At 41.1% G+C, this 19,761-nt stretch overlaps 4 protein-coding genes and 1 non-coding gene across 5 annotated transcripts; 2 read left to right on the top strand and 3 right to left on the bottom strand.

The window, feature by feature from the left end:
* Positions 1-26: 26 nt before the first annotated feature.
* On the bottom strand, positions 27-182 carry LOC135637418 (U4 spliceosomal RNA). The gene has a single exon (XR_010496268.1). It is a non-coding gene; the product is annotated as a U4 spliceosomal RNA (small nuclear RNA).
* Positions 183-1,459: 1,277 nt separating this feature from the next.
* On the bottom strand, positions 1,460-10,370 carry LOC135635768 (uncharacterized). The gene is made up of 10 exons (XM_065147072.1): positions 10,267-10,370; positions 8,914-9,175; positions 8,635-8,839; positions 5,574-5,664; positions 5,299-5,444; positions 4,919-5,162; positions 4,701-4,805; positions 3,991-4,173; positions 3,676-3,877; positions 1,460-3,427 (listed from the first exon to the last, which is right to left on the bottom strand). The coding sequence occupies exons 2-10, from the start codon at positions 9,131-9,133 to the stop codon at positions 2,940-2,942; spliced, it is 1,884 nt and encodes a 627-aa protein (XP_065003144.1). The 5' UTR covers positions 9,134-9,175; positions 10,267-10,370; the 3' UTR covers positions 1,460-2,939.
* On the bottom strand, positions 1,713-2,201 carry LOC135636340 (uncharacterized). The gene has a single exon (XM_065148030.1). The coding sequence runs from the start codon at positions 2,199-2,201 to the stop codon at positions 1,713-1,715; it is 489 nt and encodes a 162-aa protein (XP_065004102.1).
* Positions 10,371-11,190: 820 nt separating the features above from the next.
* Positions 11,191-16,072, top strand: LOC103981722 (uncharacterized). Its single transcript, XM_065148031.1, has 8 exons — positions 11,191-11,309; positions 11,838-12,066; positions 12,225-12,332; positions 12,461-12,630; positions 13,959-14,086; positions 14,239-14,419; positions 14,549-15,101; positions 15,995-16,072. The coding sequence occupies exons 1-8, from the start codon at positions 11,191-11,193 to the stop codon at positions 16,070-16,072; spliced, it is 1,566 nt and encodes a 521-aa protein (XP_065004103.1).
* A 428-nt stretch (positions 16,073-16,500) lies between these two features.
* On the top strand, positions 16,501-17,992 carry LOC135634641 (phosphoserine aminotransferase 1, chloroplastic-like). The gene has a single exon (XM_065145093.1). The coding sequence runs from the start codon at positions 16,616-16,618 to the stop codon at positions 17,870-17,872; it is 1,257 nt and encodes a 418-aa protein (XP_065001165.1). The 5' UTR covers positions 16,501-16,615; the 3' UTR covers positions 17,873-17,992.
* Positions 17,993-19,761: the final 1,769 nt, after the last annotated feature.

Here is a 19,761-nt window from a genome sequence, read left to right on the forward strand (position 1 = left end):
AGAGATTTAAGAAAGAGATTTAGTAGGGCTTAACCCTGGTTAGAGGGAGCCCTTCCAGAAATTCTCAACGGCACTAGGGTAAACCCATGCCGAAGAGGGGGTTTGGAAATAGTTTTCAACCAGCAATTGTCGCGCCTCGGTTATAACCTCACTAGCTGCGACATTGCCCCAAGCGCAAAGATAACTTGATCGGTACAAGGTCTCTTCTTTTATGGACCTGCTATCTCTCGTTAGCTTATTTTACTGTCGATGTGGGACTAAGTTGATTCGTATCATCATATTTATTACAGGCATAACACATAACATAACGAGAAAAAATATGAAGGGATAGCTGGTTGTTATGAAGAAGTCATGGCGAAGCTTATACCGTAACATACGATTGGACTCGCACAGTATATCATAATTACGACTCTTAATACACACACAATAATATCAATCACTATGTACTATTTAGAAGGATAATTTATGAATGTTATATATATTGTTAATGTTCATCTTGGTTTTATGACGTGTTACGCATTGCAAAGTCAATTGGATTTAGTGTCATTTCATTACAAGTTTGGTGTGGAGGAATAAAAAGGATGACTCGATCAAAGTGTCATGTAAGACAGGGTCAAGAGTGTTGAGTATCTATCCATTGGATACCCAAGTTAGGCTAGAATTATAATATAATTTATTTATTAATACCAGAGTATTTGAGGTATTTAGTGGATGATAAATAATTTCATCAAATACACCTTACATATGAAAATTGTTTGAACCATTTGGGCACTATAATTGTCATCATCGATAATAATATATTTCATTTAGTATCCACACGAAGGAAGGTTGCTCGGTCAAATCGTGCGATCATTTAATTTTTTTTTAATCAATTAAAATATATAATTTTAATAATTATAATTACAACCGTTACTTTCCCGATGGAAAGAGATGTGAGAAACATAATTTTTTATTTAAAAATATATACAAAAATATAAAACATCTCACAACCCCATCTCAACTCTTTCCGTTTCCCTAAATCAACGAGAAATCATAAAATCTATGGTTTGATGTCTTCCATGTTCCAGAGATTGCCATCTTAAATTATGAGTTGCTCATTGGTCACTGTCAGATGTCATATCAACCATTTTTCTTGCAAATAATTTTTCAGTACTTTATTTAGAATATATATACTCTATACAAACACACCCAACGAAACTTATAAGATAATATATTTTAAATAATTTTAGGTGTCATGAAGTAAGTTTGATTATGGCTCCCTTCAAATGAAATTCGAATCAAGTTAAAATCAAAATTAAATTGCTCTAACGATTTTCTGATTTCAAATCAAATCGAAATCAATTTTAGACGATTCATTCCTAAGTTTAAAAATTAAAATTATTAATTTTGAAATCGACGGTTTAAGAATCGAAACGCACAATCACCAGCTGAAGAACAAGTATGCCCACAAGCACAGAACTAAACTTCCACAAGAACAGAGTCTTGTTATATATATATATATATATTATTCACAAAGAAGATACACGCATCTCTTTCTTGCAAGAGCAACATGGAAATCATTTAAAAGGAAGTCCACGTCTTTCTTGCAGACAACAGAGAACTCGTTCCACTTCTGTCATCCCCCACTTCGGAGACTCGCAGTGACGGCAGAATAGTTGGCAAAGATCCCACATTTGACCATCTTTTAATCTTCCCCCTTTACCTTTCGCTTATTATCTTTGCGAAAGGCTCCGCCAAAAGCCGGCGGCGTGGAACTTCGCCAACATCTCCCTCTCCAGCTCCGCTAACTCCGGCGATGGCGACTCCGCCGGATACGTCTCATTGAAGCTGGACCTTGCCAGAAGGACCCCATGGTAGAGACTGAAATCGTCGTCGCCGCGAAAGACGCCGGCTTCCGGCCTCCAAAGGCCGGTTTTGGGCTTCGTGCTCGCCGCCCAGCGATTCCTCCTCAGCCGTAGCGCCCGCCGCACGAGACCCAAAGGCAGCTTCAGCACCACCACGATGAGAAGGTGCACCAGGCCGCATGGGCAACAGCAACAGAGCGCTGCGAACCCCGCCGTCGTGGCACCGGCCACCTCCGCTAGAGATGCTCGCCGCTTCGCTGGCTCCTTTGCCATCATCTGAGGCCGGCGGCCCATGGCGGATAAAGCGGGCTTCGCCGGCGGAGGGGGAAGTGGCCGGTGAACAGGCTTGCGCGCCATCTCGCCCTCTCGGATCACAATCAGACGGCTCAGACGAGATACAGGTATCACCTTTGTGCAAATCGAAGCGTAACTCAGTCGAGAGGGCTTGAGGCCGCCGCTTTCCGGCGAGGTACCTCCAGCTATCTCGCTGTAGGGGAAATGGAGAACGAGAAGCAGCCGAACCGAAACGCTCGGAAGAAGAATTAAGCGCAGGGAGCGTGACGAGAATACTGGCCGTGTTATAGCAACCGGGGGCGAACGCAAGGGAATATAATATTCCCGCGGAGCAGCATGGGTAGCGTCTCCCAGAAGAAAGACTCGTCCACGTGCACTTCTCCTACCGTTGCTGCAGCCGAAAGAGAACTAATTGTGGCGCTGCCTATGGAGTCATTTAGTAGACTTGATGTTGCACCGCGGGACAAGCGACGTGACACGGTGGGAAATGGATGTAAATGGAGCGACGCGTGGAAGAAGACAAGAAACCCAAGCAACTCCGGGGATTACACCCTTCGCTCCACGTGAAACATGAAAGCAACAGCGGCCCCACGGAGTGGGTACAAATGTGTGGTGCCGCGGTCTATAACGGAGTTTGCGGCTAAATCTTGCGTCCCGTGAAGCGAGCTGCCCGAACAAATCTGGACTGCACACGTGTGGAAACCACGTGGTTGGCTTGACTGCGACCATGAAATCACATCTCCGTCAACAATGCTGCCAGAATGCATCGATGCTAGGTTCTTCCCTGCAACTCGGAGAACTCTACACTGCTGGTCTTGGTTTCGTTGTCAAGCCAAATCCAAATGGGAACAGGGGATCATAGTGCCGGTCGCCAACGTTCATGGGAAGCTGGTCGACGGACTTGAACCAAGTGCGGGGAAGCTTTCCGCCGAAACCGAAGTCACCGAAGAGGACGTCGGCCACACCTTGGCCTTCTGAGCCTGGCAGCCATGCGGCCACAAGCGCGTCCATCAAGGGCACGTATGGCTCGATCACGACAGGCCTGCCGGAGATGATGACCACTGCGCACTTCACGGGGCCGCACACCGCTCGGATTGTGCTTGGTCCAGGCTCAGCGATGGTGAGGTTGAGGCTGTCTCCGGCCGTTTCAGCGTAGGGTGGTTCTCCGACAACGACGATGGCATAGGAGAAGTTGTTGCTCTTGACGAAGTCAGCGTCGGGGTTCTCGGAGAAGACGATACTGGTTGCTGGGTCCGCTGTGGATCTAATGGCATCCAGGATTGTGGTACCTGTGAACAACATTGGAATGAGCTTTTTAGTTGCTTCATATTAACATCTTTAGGCTGATCCGAAACAGCAACTTCAAGATCTTATTTCTAGTTTCAGAAATCTAGTATCAAGCTTGGTGGAAGCATAATTAATAGCTCACTATTTGACCTTCATTGGCGCAAAAATAAACATGCAGATTAAGAATGATACAAGAAAATTTATGTTGATACTGCAACAACTCAGAAGAACAAAGAGCGTTTGGACATACCAGCAGTGATTCTTCCACTGCCTCCTTGCCACTCAATTGTCCACCCACCACATTGAAAGCCCAAGTTATCAGCATGACTTCCGGCGACAAGGATTTTGTCTGCTTTCTTGGGCAGGGGCAACAACGGCTTCTTACCAGATTTTCCATTTTTCAACAGCACAAGTGATCTCCTTACGGCTTCCCTTGCCAACTCCCTGTGCTCCTGTATGCAGTCCAAGAGTTGTCAGGAGAGAAGACATTTTACCTTGTACTGGATTTGCTAAATTAGAATATGCTGATCACAAGCAAAGATACTTCAAAATACAGCCGAATTACCTTTTTCCCGAGTTGATCGACTAAGCTTTTATCAGGCAGTGGGTTCTCAAAGAGACCCATGACAAACTTTACCCGCAAGATCCTTCTTACAGCATCATTAATTCGGCTCATGGGGATGACTTTGGCATTAACAAGAGTAGTCAGATTACTGATGAACCCATGATAGTCAAATGGAACCATCACCTGCAAACCACACCAAGGAGGAAATGTAGGAAAGATCTCAAGTGTGAAAAACTGTGAGATTTGCTTATCTTCAATTCTCTCGTTTTAGGAATACATGATGGAAGAACCACATATCAATTCTCAAGAACCATGCTGCAATTACTAATATCAAGCTTGATGAGAAAGTGAGCACGGAACACCTCCTAAAAAGAGCTACAAGTTTCTCAGCTGTAGCCCCCTCTACCAGTACTTGATATCCTCTGTGTCTCTGGTAGGTGGTTTTTGTCTTGTAAAAGCTAAATATGTAACGCATAAACAACAGGGAAGCTTTCTAATATCTAACAGCAGTCCCTCCTGTTTTGCAGCTATTGCTATGCTAGATTTGGACGTTGTATTCTCATGCATTTAGTTGAACATGATTCAGAAGTGCCACTGCACTACGCAGTCCTTATGATGTTTCCAAATGACAAAGTATAAACTAGATACTCAAAACTAGATATATCAGTGACAATTAATTAGTGATGACAGTTTGGCAATTGACTGCTCACCATATCGATTCCAGCATTTATTGATGTTTGGACAGAATATGTGTAATTTGCATCAGGTGGAGTGGTGATAAAATCAATGCCTTGATAGTCTGAAATCACGAATCCCTGAAAAATACAAGGACATTAAATAAAAACTGGTAGAATGAGTTGTGACGGATTGTGAAGTAGCAAATAAAAAGCACAGAAAACCACTTTAGTGAGCTCTTTTCAGACTCAACCTTAAAACCAAGCTTCTTTTTGAGGAAGCCAGTGATTAGATGACGGTTGGCATGCATTTTGATTCCATTCAAGCTTGAATAAGAAACCATGACCGAGGACACACCCTTGGCAATGGAATTATAGTAAGGAGGCATATGGATGCCAAGGAGTCCATGGAGATTGATGATAGTATTGTTCGAGTTAATTCCTTTTTGTGTTCCACCATCACCAACAAAGTGCTTGGCGCAAGCTGCTATATTTTTCCTGATACAGATGTTATGAATAATTCATACAAGAATGTACGGAAAACATTAGAGAACATAAGGTTACTTGTGGGTTTGATATATTAGTATTATCATGACTTAACACATATTATTGTTGGTTGGATTTTGAACCTTACTTTCCGGCAACATAAGGAAAGCCCTTTGTGTAGTTCGCAGGGACATCTCCCTGTAAGCCAAGGATAATTTGTGTCATTGCCTGCACAACCTTGTGATCCTCGCTATAGCTCTCATAGCACCTGCCCCACCTTGGATCTCTACAAACCTGAATTAGGAACAACGAATATCAAAACGACAGGAAAAGATATGCTTCTACAGTTCCAACTTATAACTTTGGATTCTGAAGCACCAGAAATGCATAAATCTAATGTTCCTATGGTGTTGAGTCACTTACTGCAACACAGGGCGCAAAAGTGTAAGGAATGCCTGTTGCTCTGACTTCAAGGGCTGTTGCAGCACCAATCCTCTTTACAAGATCAGGATCCCTACAGATAATAATTTGCGAGCATGATGCCAGGATCAGGAATCTGAGATCAGTATGACTAATTGCTATGGATTTTACATAAAAGACACTCATAAACCAGTAGAAGACAATATTAAAAAGTGAGACTCTTAACAGGCACCATAAGGCAGTAATCCAATGTAGGGTGAGGAGAATAAGAGACTGACGGGACCAAGTCTCAACAACATGGAGACCTAATAAAAGAGAATGGAGAAAGATAGGAAAAAGCTAGAGTGATACTTTCTCTTGACTGACGCCACTCAATGCTATACAGCAAAGCAGTATAACCTATTCCAATGGTAATACTTATAACTCCAATATATTCCAATGGTAATTCAAAACTTAAATCCTCAACTTGCTTTCAAGTAACTACTGTTGTGTCATAAGAAAACATAAGGAATTATATCTTCTTGACATAGGTACTTGGTAAGACCCTTAGGGTTTTACCTTAGAAGGGGAAGAAAGGGATAAGATCACTGTGCAGGGATCGACCTCCTAGTGTTTGCCAAAGGCTGAAAAGTATTTCCTTGATAGCAAAAAGAAACAGATGTATCCCTATTTATAGAGTTCCATCCCTTAATCCACTAGGACTTGGACTCCTAATCAAAATAACAAATCTCAACTAGACTCTTAGCCGGCTAGAAGGCCTAGCTGACTCCTACTGGAACTACAAAACTCAAGGAAATATGTTCTTTACATTAGTTTAGGACTCAGAGAATTAAAGGGATCCTAACATTCCTCCCCCCTTCAATTCAGCCTTGTCCTCAAGGCTAAGCAGCATCAAACTCTGAGAACTTCTCTTTCAGCGTCTTGTAGGACTCAAAAGTGACATCTTCCTTTAGTATGTTGGCATATTGCACTAACATTTCAGTCACAGGATGTTTGCGGCGCATCACAACTCATCGATCAAGTATGGCTTGTGATTGAACTTGAACTTCACCAGCAGCAGAGATGTCCGACAAATGGTGTTACACTATCTCAGCCTCACCTTACTTCTTTTTAAGGCAAGAAACATGAAAAATTGAGAGTATCTTGGAGCTAGCCGGCAAATCCAGATGGTAGGCAACTGGTCCAATGCGTTCGAATGCTTTATAAGGCCCAAAAAATTGAGGAGACAGTTTCATAGAAGACCGGACCTTTATGGGAGTTTGCTTGTAGGGCTAAAGACGAAGGAAAACCCAATCACCCATGATAAATTCTCGTTCACTTCGGTGTTTATCAGCTTGCCATTTTATTCTTGCTTATATGGCTGCGAGGTTATCCCTTAAAAGTTGAATAATCTTATCTCTGTTAAGTAATTCCTTATCCACTTGATCAACTTTAGAGGAGCCAAGTACATATTTTATAATTGCAGGTGGGGTTCGACTATAAACTGTTTCAAATGGAATCATTTTAATAGAAAAATGGTAGGAAATATTATACCACTACTTTGTCCAGGGAAGCCATTTGGTCTATTCCTTCGGCTTGTCATTAGTAAAGCATCTGTGATAATTTTTTAGGCACCTATTTACCACTTCAGTTTGCTCATCTGTTTGTGGATGATAAGCAATACTCATATTTAGTTGGGTACCCTGTAAACGAAAAAGCTCCGGCCAAAAGGTGCTAATAAAAACCCTGTCTCTGTCACTAACAAAGTAACGATGAAACGAGGAATCCCATGCAATTTAGCTATGTTCTCAACAAAAATACGAGCAACATTTGCGGCAGTATAAGGATGTCGTAAAGCACAAAAATGAGCATACTTCATAAGCCGATATGCAACTATAAATATAGTGCTTTTTCCTTATGATTGTGGGAGTCCGTCAATGAAGTCCATCGATATGTCAATCCAAGTAACATCGGGAATAGGGAGGCTATTGTCTCATTTTTGTGGCGCTAGCAAATATCACATTCAGCAATAAATTTCTTGATAAAATTTTTATTCCCTTCTAGTAAAAAAGTTATCGGACTCATCTGTAAGTGCGGAGAAATCCGAAATGACTAGCAATTGGTGATGAATGGAACTCCTTCAGAATTATCACCTGGCAAGAAGAATGTGGTGCTACAACTATTCAGCCTTTATACTGTCAGTCCACCGAATCCCAGCTATAATTTGGAACAAAACCTGGAGCTTCTTCTAGTCTTCTAATAATATCCTGGATCTCAGGATCATCAGACCATTCCCTCCTGATAATTTCTAAAGTCTCACAAATAGGAATAGAGATAGCTACTAGTTCAGCTTGTTCTGGAAGGCATGAGATTACATCTGTAACTAAATTCACACTCCCCTTTTTATAAGGAATCTCATAATCGAATTCCAGTAGCTTGGTGACCTATTTCTATTGCTCTAAAGAAGAAATATTTTGCTCCAGGAAATATTTTAGACTTTTGTGATCAGTGCGTATTTGAAACCACTGATCAATTAAGTAGGGTCTCTACTTCGTGACTGCATCTACAATGGCTAACTTTGATACCAGATAGTAAGACCCTTAGGGTTTTACCTTAGAAGAAGGGGAAGAAAAGGATAAGATCACTTCAAGGGGATCGACCTCTTAGGGTTTGCCAAAGGTTGAAAAGTATTTCCTTAATAGCGAAAAGAAGCAAATGCATCCCTATATATAAAGTTCCACCCCTTAGTCCACTAGGACTTGGACTCATAATCAAAATAATAAATCTCAACTAAATCCTTAGCCGACTTCTACTGGAACTACAAAACTCAAGAGAATATGTTCTTTACATTAGTTTAGGACTCAGAGAATTCAGGGGATCCTAACAGTATTAAAGTATAGGAAGATATGAATAACTCAAATTAATCGACAATATAGTTGTTTGGCAAACCAATAGTAAATTAAGAAAGCAAGTAGTAGTTTATGCATCAGGTCCATAGAGTTGAGTTTCTAGTAAACAAAATACTGATATTTCAAAGAAATTTAAACTTACATCACTACACAAATAGAAGTCACTATATACTTGCCTTGTGGCTCCAAGACCAATGTTGTGAGGAAATATAGTTGCATTGTAGGCAGTATTGTGACCATGAATGGCATCAATCCCATAAATCATAGGAATTCCCAAGCGTGTCGACAGACATGCCTTCTGAAGTTTTTTTATCATATTCACCCAAACCTTAGCAGAGGCATGACGAGCAGGAACACTTCCCCCACCACTAAGAATGCTACCTGCAACACAAATATAATTTAGATGTCTCCTGCCTACATCTCTTATACTCTTCCCATAACGTTACAAACATCACCGATGAAGTAGTCTTTCAAGACTTGAGCTGAGGCAATTTGTCGCTCAATTTGTGTCATCTGGCCAATCTTTTCAGCAAGAGTCATGTGCTTCATTAGATCTCTGACTCGAACATCCACTGGCTGGTTGGGATCTTTGTATTTTGTATGCTTTGCTTGTATGGTTACTGCCCAGCACAAGAGTAATAGAATCCCAAGCATTGGTGTCTGCATAGTTGCCATCTTCAAACAAAGCAGTGAGCTTCTCAGATCCTTTCGACAAACCTGATATCATAATTCATGAAATGAACATAAAGACAACGCAAAAGATACAACAAGAGGATGCAAGGAATTCAGACTAACTTGAAAGAGTACTACACTCAGTTCAGCAAAAGAAAACCAGGAATTGCAGAGAACAAAAGTTAACCACAAAAATGGATGTGTATACATGGATATCAATCATTAATCTCTGATACTGCAATGCTGAGTTTGCAAATTTTACTGAAACTAAAACCAAGAAATGGTATTTAACCCATTAAAAGATTAGGTAGACAATGCTGTAGGACGATGATAACGAAGATGACAGCTAAATCAAGCAGGTCAAAAGATGAAGGCGCATTTTCACTTTGTACAAGAGATAACAGCGGATGCCAATCATTCAACAGAAATTAGGATAGGTGGGTAAAGTGTTACAAGATAAAAGGATTATGAACTATCCAAAAAAGTTATACCTCTCCATACCTTTCTCTGTTGAATGAAAAAGCACAAATCCTAAATTCTTTCCTTGAAAACAGAACAGGGGCGTAGGGCAACACCTAGACTCACAAAAACCACATACCAATACTTATTCAAGTGCTTTGAGATCTAACGTATTACTCTAGTTAACGATAAGAAAACGAAGGAGATCTTTTGCGAGAAAGCAGGTAGTTCAAGGAGGCAAGTGGTGATGTGTCTCAGATTATGTTTCACAAGTATCCTTATAGCAGAGACTTCTGTTTGTGGACGTTTAAGCTCTCTTAGAACAAAAATACACAATTAAATCGAAGAAATAGATGATACAAGATTAAAAAAAAATGTTCCGAGTAGCTTTCAGGTAAATAACAAGAAATGGCCAGGCAAACGTGAAAAGGCAATCTTTCCTCGGAACAAGGCAATTTTGATACCTAGGGCGCGATCCGGATCCCATAAAAACCCTTAAAACACGAACTTTCGCCTCTATAAGATAGAAAAATTAACAATGCCAGAGCGATGCGGGAACCAAAGCACCGACACCGACGTACCAAACTTTGAACGCAATGAATGAAGATAGAAACACCAAACGAGTGCGAAGTAGAAATGCTTTATCACAAGTAATAAGGAAAGAATGAGATCGTCACCTCAAAGGGTCACAGGGGCGCGGGAGCTCATTTAGAGACAAAAAGGGAGAGGGAAAGGAGACACACAAAAGCTGACCACTCAGAGCACCAAGCTTCAATTATAGACGCGCCTGAGACGAATTACGAGTAAGAAAAGCGAGGTTATTACGTTAATGCATAATAAAAATGGTTTAGTTTAGCAACTTTTTGATGGATAAGAACTGTCTAATTTAAGTACTTGAGATTTGGACGTGGTGATGCGATTTGGGTGGTGGCTAGGGTTCGAATCATTTGTGATGCCAAAATTACCCCTACAACTCTTCGATTTGGTCTCGCGAGTTTATCACTCCCAGCCGTTAGATCTAAATGGGACTTCTTGGGGAACGGTGGACAGAGATGGGGTAGGGGCCTGATAGGGCGAGATTTAAGGCCAGCAAATATGGCCGTTTGGTTGATCTTCGCGCGGTTGTCCATGTCTCCTAAGGACGTTGTCTTCCACCGTGGTGTCAAGTGCACGGTTATATATATATATATATGATACGTGCACTGCTGTATGCTCAATCATCGGAATATAATTAATTTGATTACCTGACTTATTAGATGCAATTTTGAATTTACTTAGAAATTTATGGGCAGGCTCGTCGATATTAACCCCACCGTGTACCTGGCTATTGATTGGACGAGGCGGAGATCCTCTTGTGGGTCCCGTCTGTTGCATCTTTGCAAATACGCTTGCCGGGATTTGGTTACGTGACGTGGCCAGACCTTGTTTGACAATAAATACACGATTAATGTGGATCCCGCATTTCGCAGCAAGCAAACCCGACGTTTGCACAGACAGCCTATTTGGGCCAAACATCGGATCACTATCCAATTAGGACCGGATTTGGATCCAAACGACCGGAGACGTGGCATCCGCCTGTGTACACGAGTCTGGGAGCTCAAATGGGAGGAGCGGCCTGTTCTCAGGGATCCGAAAGACCTCCACAGGGCCTTCCGAGCAAGGGAGAGATGAGGAAGCACCTGTCTCCTATCGCCAACGATCTGCTCTGTAGATGTGCAGAGTAATTCCCCTCCTCTTTACTCTAGCATTAAGTAAATGGTCTGGTGCTGTGTCTATGATCTTTCATGTTGCATTAGGATGAAAAATTAGGTGGCTTGAGCTATTCAAATTGGATGTCTTTGCACGGATCAGGCTTTACCTGCATGAGCATGGAATATCTTAAGGCAGACACATACATTTAGAACAAACGAGTAATAGAGATCAGTGGTAGAGTAACACATCAAAGACAAAAACATCTTAAATCTGTTCTTCATGACTGCAAGCCCTATGCATGGTCACTTGAAGTTCAAATGACATTAGAAAAAATGTTCCAGCATGGTTTCCTAATTCTAACATTTGAAAGAAAAGTATTAGACATTCTTCAGGGAACATCATTGTCTGTGAAAGAATTTCCAATCAGTGATTCCTATTTGGTTGTTGTTCAAGATCTCTTTCTTTGTCTCTGTCTTTTCTGGCAGTCTGTATATCTTAAAACATGAATATGTCGTATTATTCTCTTTGGCTGATAGGAATGACGTGAACCTTTCAGGACATTGGACACTTCACTTGATTCTCTGGTGGAGGATTTCGAGAGAGGCTTCAAGCCAGTGTTAGATAACTACTCAAGGAGGTTAGTAGAGTTCTGCTGCTCAAAGGCAATTGAAACTATTTGTTCTAACGTAGGGGATAGGATAAAGGATGGATCTTTTAGCCAATTCACTTACGACATGATGCTAGCATGGGAGAGCCCCAGCTCAACCAATTCAGAGCTTTCTTCGGTTTGAAACTCATTCCTGACTACCTTAGTATAACATTTTATCAACTTGACAGTCTCTGTGGTTACCAAATATATAGGGCATGAAAAATTAAGATCTTTGTTTCTAGTTTCAACATTAGAGCCCCCAGTGGGTTAACATGTTGCCTCTTCCCCATCCAGGAGAGCATTGCAAAGGAAAAGGAGGACAAAAGGAAACCTCTTGAAGGAAACGCAGGGCAGATGCATGATGATATTCCCCTATTTTATTCGGATATGATGCCTCTTCTTGTAAGCAGTCCATCTAGCTTTATTTATCATGCCTGTTACTGCTTCAATAGTCATGAACTTGCATGTGCCCTCGAGTACTCTGGACCATCTAAAAAATCCGGTTTTTTTTTTTTTTTGTCTTATAACAGGTTAATGAAGAATCAAGTGTTGGGGAAGATGCGTTTGTATGGTTGGCATCCTCAATTCCCTTGGTTGCTGATGTTGTCAATGCACGGTTCACTTTTGAAACTCTTACAGCACCTACTGCTAGTCGGCTCCATTTTCCTGCTTATGATACATTTCTCAAGAAAATGGACAAGTAGGAATTCATCTCATCCATCTCGGTTAATTTTATTGACATCTGAAGCTTCTTGTTTACAAATGATAGTTAGTTATTGGAGTACTCTTTGTTGTATTATATCATGTGTCTTTACGTTTTCACAAGTATATATTTATGCTCCTTAGGATCATTTTGGGTTCTTGAATTTAGGAATCATGTGGGTGAATGCAATGAGGGTTTACCTGCTTTTGTTGATTATATTCATAGAAAAAGACTTGCACATGCAAAGGAAATTATTCTTAAGGATTTAGTTAGACTAATTCCTACAAAGAGTGCACTTGTTGAATTCGTGCCTCAGTTTATAACAAGATTGGTATTGCAATTCCAAAAGCTAGTAGTGCATTTGTCAAACACATTTTTAGCTAGGCCAGAAAGATCTTTTGTCATTATTTCTTTTGAGCTAATTTCAAAACTTGATTTAGTTATTGTAGCTGTGACCATCATCTATGGGTTTTTTGAATTGACATATATATAAGAGATACTGGTCAGAGTTTTTTGCATATATAATGTCATAGTTCTGTTCCCTCAAAAAAACACTTAATCTTCCTTCCACTGATGTTGTTCACAACTAACTTTGAGCTAGGGTGTTTTGCTTTTGTTCATAGTTCTTGTGTGGTAATAAAGGATTAATTTCTGTTATTCAAAGTGATCGCATGACCTGGGATTCTTTTGTATTGAGATCAGATAATGAGTTTAGTTTAGTCCAATGAGCAAGGTACAGATGGATAATCTAGAAGAGGAGTTTTAAGTTTATGAAGAGCTCAAAAAAGAGGATTTTCTGCAGATTCTGTCTGTGCATCTGAGTGATCACTATTTTCCTTAATTGCATTGATTCAGGGTTCCTATCTATCCAGTATCGCCCGTGAAGAGCTCAATAAAGAAGAAGATTGCTGCAATTCCATGCATCTGAGTGACCACTATTTTTCTCAATTGCACTCATTCAGGGTTCCTATCAAGCCTGCAGTGTAGTTTTTTCAGTATTGTAACTAGGATGAGTCGTCAAGTGGAGTTTTATTTCCTTCACTTCATTCTCGGCCTTTGCTGGCTTAATTGTGATCAAGGTCATATGGTTTGCATCAGCAATGCACATTGCCATTTTAAGACTAAATCGACTGTAGTTAAATAACATTCATCTTGTCTCTTCCGAATTTAACCTGCGTGCAAATTTGTGATATTGTCAAATTTATTTTTTATCAAAAAATTTAGGAACCTTTCATGGAATATATAACCTTCATGGTCTATTATTTTGCAAGGTGTAAAACTACAGACTAATATTTTAAATGCTTAGTTTTTTCTTGATTGTTTAGGTGCATCAAATACTTGGAAAAACATGAGACACCAACTGGCTCTGAGGATGAGTTCATTTTGCATGTTGAGGGTACTACTGCTAGAACACAAAGAGTGGTGCGACATATTGGGACAACAAGTTGGCCAGGTTGACTTCTAATAGTTTCTCATATAATCTAATGATTTGCGGACCTATCCAATGGCATACATCGACCCCTTTTGGATAAATTTTGATGTATCAAAATTGTTGAACTATTTTAGAATTCCTGATTTATAGTGGTGGTTATTATTCTTTGCTAGGTAGACTCACCCTTACAAATCAGTCCCTCTACTTCGAGGCATCTGGAGTAATATCATATGAGACTGCCTTAAAAGTTGATCTTACAAGAGCTGATATAGTTCAGCAAGTCAAAGCAGCATCAACTGGGCCATGGGGTGTTCCCTTGTTTGACAAAGCTATAACATATGAGTCTACAGAGTTGTAAGTCTGAACTGTAAATTATTGTACATATAATAAGACAAAAAAAATCATCTCTCTCAGATTTAAAGTACAACCAGTAAGATTTTTTTCCATAAGAATCTTGAAATACTTTCAACTATAATTTTTCAGGTCAGAGCCCCTGGTGCTAGAGTTACCCGAGATGACTAGTTCTACAAGACGTGATCACTGGCTTACTCTAATAAAGGAGGTCATCTTGCTTCACCGCTTTATATCAAAATTCGATATAAAAGCCCCTGTGCAGGCTTGGGAGCTTCTTGCAAGAACTATTTTGGGGATCTTAAGGGTTCATGCAACCAGAGAATTGCTAAGAATATCACCACCAGCTCCTGCTAATTTGTTGATTTTCTCATTGTATGAGGACCTTCCTAGGGGGGTCTATGTATTGGCAGAGTTAGCGAATACCATGAAGCAGACAACTAGTTTAAGCCCATGCAATGCAGCTTCCATGCTAAAGAGTTTGAACATTTCCTCTCCTATTGCCTCTACTGTTGAGAACATAAAACAATTTGAAGAAGAAACAAGTAATCATTCAGACACTTTAACATCACTGGAGACAACTATTGGTCAAGTAAGGGAAGAAGCCAAGGAGGCTAGTATGGCAAAAGCTACCGTGGAAGAGGTGGTGGAGGAAGGATTAAGTGAGAGTCTTCTCATTCTAGTTGTAAGCTGCTTCACAATTTCGTTTGCTGAAATATATACTCATCTTAGGTGTGCTTTCGCACTGGGATTTTTGTTTCATCATACCTCATCCCTTTTTTACTCCAAAAATCAAACTATTTTATTGATTTGCAAAAAGGATATCCAAAATCTCACTCCACATCCTTCGATTTCATAAATTGTCTCTTGTACAAGAAACAGTCTCTATGGAGAAATTTATCCATAAACTCGATCACCTTGCTGTCAGATCTCATTCTTTTTCTGGACAATGATTAGTGTGACTTGTAGATCGCTGTGTAGTTTTTTTGTATCATGATCAGATTGATCTTTGACATCGTCTTTGTCTACAGTGATACAAGTAGCCTTTTGCTTCAAGGAAAACAAGTGTGATATAGCTCGACACTTGGGTTTGTGGGTGGCATGATGTGATCTAGACTTTCTTTCCTACTCGATCGTGTTCGAGGAAATTTGAAGTCTTTGCCAACTGCTCCTTCCTTTTGTGTAATTTACTCGAGGAAAGCAGCTGTTGCAGCATTGCCGTCAGTAATCATCATGATCTTTCGATAAGGGAAAAGCTGTATGTGGATGTTAACAAGCGAAACAAAAACCCACTGCTATTTGTGTTTGTGTGCTTGTGGGATATTAAAAACCTACAGAGGAATGGATCACACTCTGCTCTGTTCTGGGTGAGATTCTACGCTTATATATTGTCCAGTTCCATTACACTTGTTCTGATGCTCTTCATAATCAGCTCTCTTTATCTCAACAAGGCAAGATTTTGGCAACCTTGTGCATCTGACTTGGCTGTGAGCAGAACACAGTACTCTTTGTCAGGGGATGATTCTCGATATATTTTAACATCGGATTCAAGAATCAATTTCTCTCTTTTTTGGGCAGTTGATGGTTGGGTATCCCCTCACCATTGCTTCGATCTTACTGTTCCCGCAGACGTCTCTGATATCTGATAAGCCGTAGTGGAGACGTCGGGTGACCTTTTTCTTCTCGTGAAACGTTCCTCGGAGGAAGACTAAGAATCTGTGGGTGGATGCGCAATTTCCTTCATTTTCCTGTCTTCTTTTTCTCCTCCCTTTGTTTCCACTCCACGAAACTCGGTTGCATTCGGAATATTTTCCGGTAAAATGTGGATGAAAAGAAGAAGAAGATGATGGTGATGGATTTACGATGATAGATCAAGAATCCATGTTCGTTTAAATCTATAAATGTCAATGCCGCCGTCGACGGAAGCAATCAAAGAAGCAAAATTTCACCTTTGCTTGGAATTTTCCTCCATTTTCTCCCCCCACAGCCAATTTTGACTCGGCTCGTGGGTGTATTGCGCAATATAAACAACCAGAAGGGCATTTTGGTCATTGCGTTCAACGGATGCAGCCCAGATCCGTTCCCTCTGCCACCACCGCCGCCACCTTGTTCCCCTATTTAGTCCAACGCCACCCCCACTGTTAGACACCGTAAAGGCCTCTCTTTTCCTGCTCCCCTTCCCACTTCTTGCTCCTTCCGATGGCTGCTCTCTCCTCCCCTCAGTCTTTCCTCCTCCAACACCCCCTCCATCCCTCCCCGAAAACCCCGTCCTTCCTCCCCCACAAGCAGCCCCTCCGCCCAAAGCCCTCCACCGTCTCCTGCACCGCCGTCCGGCTTCCCCCCGTCTCGATCTCCGTCGCAAACGACCGGATCTTCAACTTCGCCGCCGGGCCGGCCACCCTGCCGGAGTCCGTTATCCTCAAGGCGCAGGCTGAGCTTTACAACTACCGTGGCTCGGGCATGAGTATCATGGAGATGAGTCACCGCGGCAAGGAGTTCGATGCCGTCATCAAGAAGGCCGAGTCTGACCTCCGCCGTTTGCTTGCCATCCCCGACGACGACTACGCTGTTCTCTTCCTCCAGGGCGGCGCCACCACCCAGTTCGCCGCTGTTCCACTCAACCTCTGTGCACCGGGGGACGCCGTGGACTACGTCGTCACCGGGTCTTGGGGCGACAAGGCCTTCAAGGAAGCCCAGAAGTTCTGCAAGGCTAATCTCATTTGGTCGGGCAAATCTGATAAGTATACCAAGATCCCATCTTTCGAAGGGCTTGAGCAGAATCCCAACGCAAAGTATTTGCACATCTGCGCCAACGAGACGATCCATGGGGTGGAGTTCAAGAATTACCCCACCCCGAGCAACAAAGATGCGGTCTTGGTCGCTGATATGTCTTCTAACTTCTGCTCGAAACCTGTCGATGTGTCAAAATTCGGTGTCATCTATGCTGGGGCGCAGAAGAATGTTGGTCCCTCTGGCGTCACGATCGTGATCGTTCGGAAAGATCTTATCGGCAACGCCCAGCCGATTACGCCCGTGATGCTGGACTATAAGATCCATGCAGACAGCGCTTCCCTCTACAACACTCCACCGTGCTTTGCGATCTATATATGTGGTCTGGTATTCGAGGATCTGCTGGAGCAGGGTGGGTTGGTGGAGGTGGAGAAGAATAACACCAAGAAGGCTGGAATTCTCTATGATGCTATTGATGGGAGTGACGGGTTCTACGTGTGCCCTGTCGAGAAATCAGTTCGGTCGTTGATGAACGTGCCTTTCACGCTGCAGAAGTCTGATCTCGAGAAGAAATTTATCGAGGAGGCTGCGAAGGAAGGAATGGTTCAGCTTAAGGGACATCGGTCGGTGGGTGGCGTTCGGGCTTCCATTTACAATGCGATGCCATTGGCAGGAGTGGGGAAGCTTGTTGCTTTCATGAAGGATTTCCAAGCCAGACACCCTTGAATTAGATGTCGTAGTGTCTTGCTTGTCATGAGAGAGGCTCTTGTCTTCCAGGAATGGTTCATAATGTCTTAATGTTGGCTAATTTCGGATGCATCAAATTCAAATCTTAGTTTGCTTCCATACTTTTTTTTTTCTATGGATTGAATTCCAGAAACAACATAATTACATCAGTTGTGAAATTGGATCAAAATTATTGCTTGGCAGGTGTAGGTCATGATTCGGCTATTCAGTTCTGTCGTTGCTAAATTATTGCTTAAGGCATTGCAGTTTGTCAAATCAGGTGATCTTTCTGTCTGCTTATTCTCTTCCTGTCTAGATTGGAAGATAAATTATAGGTAATGCCATTGTCTTTCTCATGGGAGAATTTTGCATCATACCGTTTCTTAAGAAAGATTGCTTCTGCTCTCAACTAATGAGTTTCTTGCTGTTTATAATATTTATTTGTAAAGTACCTCGAGGTGGGTGGCATGACCTTGCATATATGTTGTTTGGATTTTGATTGTAAGAGACTCGGTTATGTTTCCTTCTACCTGTACTTGTCGGTATTGAACTTTCAGTCTATTTATTATATTGTTAGTTTGGAGGCTTTGCAATATCACATTTGCAAATCGTTATCTTTCCATTCAGCTGTTGTCGAGTTTCGCTAAATAATTGCATTTTTTATTCATTTCTTGTTTCCAATCTGATGCAATAATTGTCATATCTTTATCAAAATTATATTCATATGTTTTCCATAAGGTCATGTTATTTCATCTATTCCAACCTTGTGTTATTCGATAAACCTAACCTGGTGAATGCGGCATAGAGTACAATAAAGGTTTAGTTTTTCATACTGTGATGATTTCTGAAAACAACAGCATACTATCCTAGCTGTGTTTCTGTTCATCGCAATCTTCACAATGAAGATACAGAAAAAGCTTCTTTAACTGAGTATTTCAATGATACTAGGCAGCCTTCTACCTTATTAACAACACTTATATTCCCTACACGACAGCAACAACTTGCCAGAATGCTTCATCTATTATTTTGGTTTGGCTATGTGGATCTTTTCCAGCTAGTCATAACTTATCAAACTAAAAGCAGTCACACAATTTGTTACCTCTGATAATGTTTTCTTAGGTATTCCTGTATATCTCTTCACATTACCAATCCTAATTGACTGATTTCGTCTAACTGGGGCACCTATATAATTCCTTGTAGATGTCATGACCGAAAAGGGAAGGAACTCTGGCGAAAAATTGCTAACTTTCTTTTAAGTGTTTGCTGTTGCTTCTATTTGTCTCTTGTTCTGCTAGAAAGCTTCTTGTCAATAAGGATCTTTTATCTCAAACGTAGGAATCTTGTTTATGAGGCATGAATGTTCTTGATTCTCGTTTGATCAAATCAGATGTGTTTGCTTATTATTTTGGATTTGTTGGATTGCTGACATATAACTTCTACCTATCTGGATGCTTTAAAGAGAAAATTCATAATTGCTTTGTTCATATTTTCTTTCTTTAAAGCATGTAGTCATGCCTTAAGATATTAGACTCTTGCTTAAATTAGCTACGGTGGGCCTTTTTATTGGAAAATCTGTATCTGCATTGGACGATATAGTCTGTTAGACATGGAATCAATTCCTATGTTTAGTGTCTTCCTCCGGTCCTTAACATCCCTCTGTACTAAGCTGCAAGTAACCTGATCCAATTCAAGTTATTCAGATTTAAGTTTAAAAACCAGTAAGTAACCAGTAATGTGACTTGAATAGGGTCAGATTCATCCGACAAGCTAGATCAGACCGAAACCAATACTACTTGTATATTTGTTATCACATGATATGTTGTATGTTTGTATCATACATATGACAGTAGGTTCCAACTTTCCACAATGAACAGTGATGTTTTTTTATA

Source organism: Musa acuminata, chromosome BXJ3-4 (genome assembly GCF_036884655.1).
Source record: "Musa acuminata AAA Group cultivar baxijiao chromosome BXJ3-4, Cavendish_Baxijiao_AAA, whole genome shotgun sequence".
NCBI classification, from domain to species: domain Eukaryota; kingdom Viridiplantae; phylum Streptophyta; class Magnoliopsida; order Zingiberales; family Musaceae; genus Musa; species Musa acuminata.

Coding starts and splice junctions, on each gene's coding strand:
- LOC135636340 (XM_065148030.1), bottom strand. CDS start 2,201: ATGGCGCGCAAGCCTGTTCACCGGCCACTTCCCCCTCCGCCGGCGAAG.
- LOC135635768 (XM_065147072.1), bottom strand. CDS start 9,133: ATGGCAACTATGCAGACACCAATGCTTGGGATTCTATTACTCTTGTGC. Junction 8,840..8,913: donor CTTGAAAGACTACTTCATCG/GTGATGTTTGTA, acceptor TTTGTGTTGCAG/GTAGCATTCTTAGTGGTGGG. Junction 5,445..5,573: donor CTTTTGCGCCCTGTGTTGCA/GTAAGTGACTCA, acceptor TTCCTAATTCAG/GTTTGTAGAGATCCAAGGTG.
- LOC103981722 (XM_065148031.1), top strand. CDS start 11,191: ATGGGAGGAGCGGCCTGTTCTCAGGGATCCGAAAGACCTCCACAGGGC. Junction 12,631..13,958: donor TTTCTCAAGAAAATGGACAA/GTAGGAATTCAT, acceptor TTGATTGTTTAG/GTGCATCAAATACTTGGAAA. Junction 14,087..14,238: donor TGGGACAACAAGTTGGCCAG/GTTGACTTCTAA, acceptor ATTCTTTGCTAG/GTAGACTCACCCTTACAAAT.
- LOC135634641 (XM_065145093.1), top strand. CDS start 16,616: ATGGCTGCTCTCTCCTCCCCTCAGTCTTTCCTCCTCCAACACCCCCTC.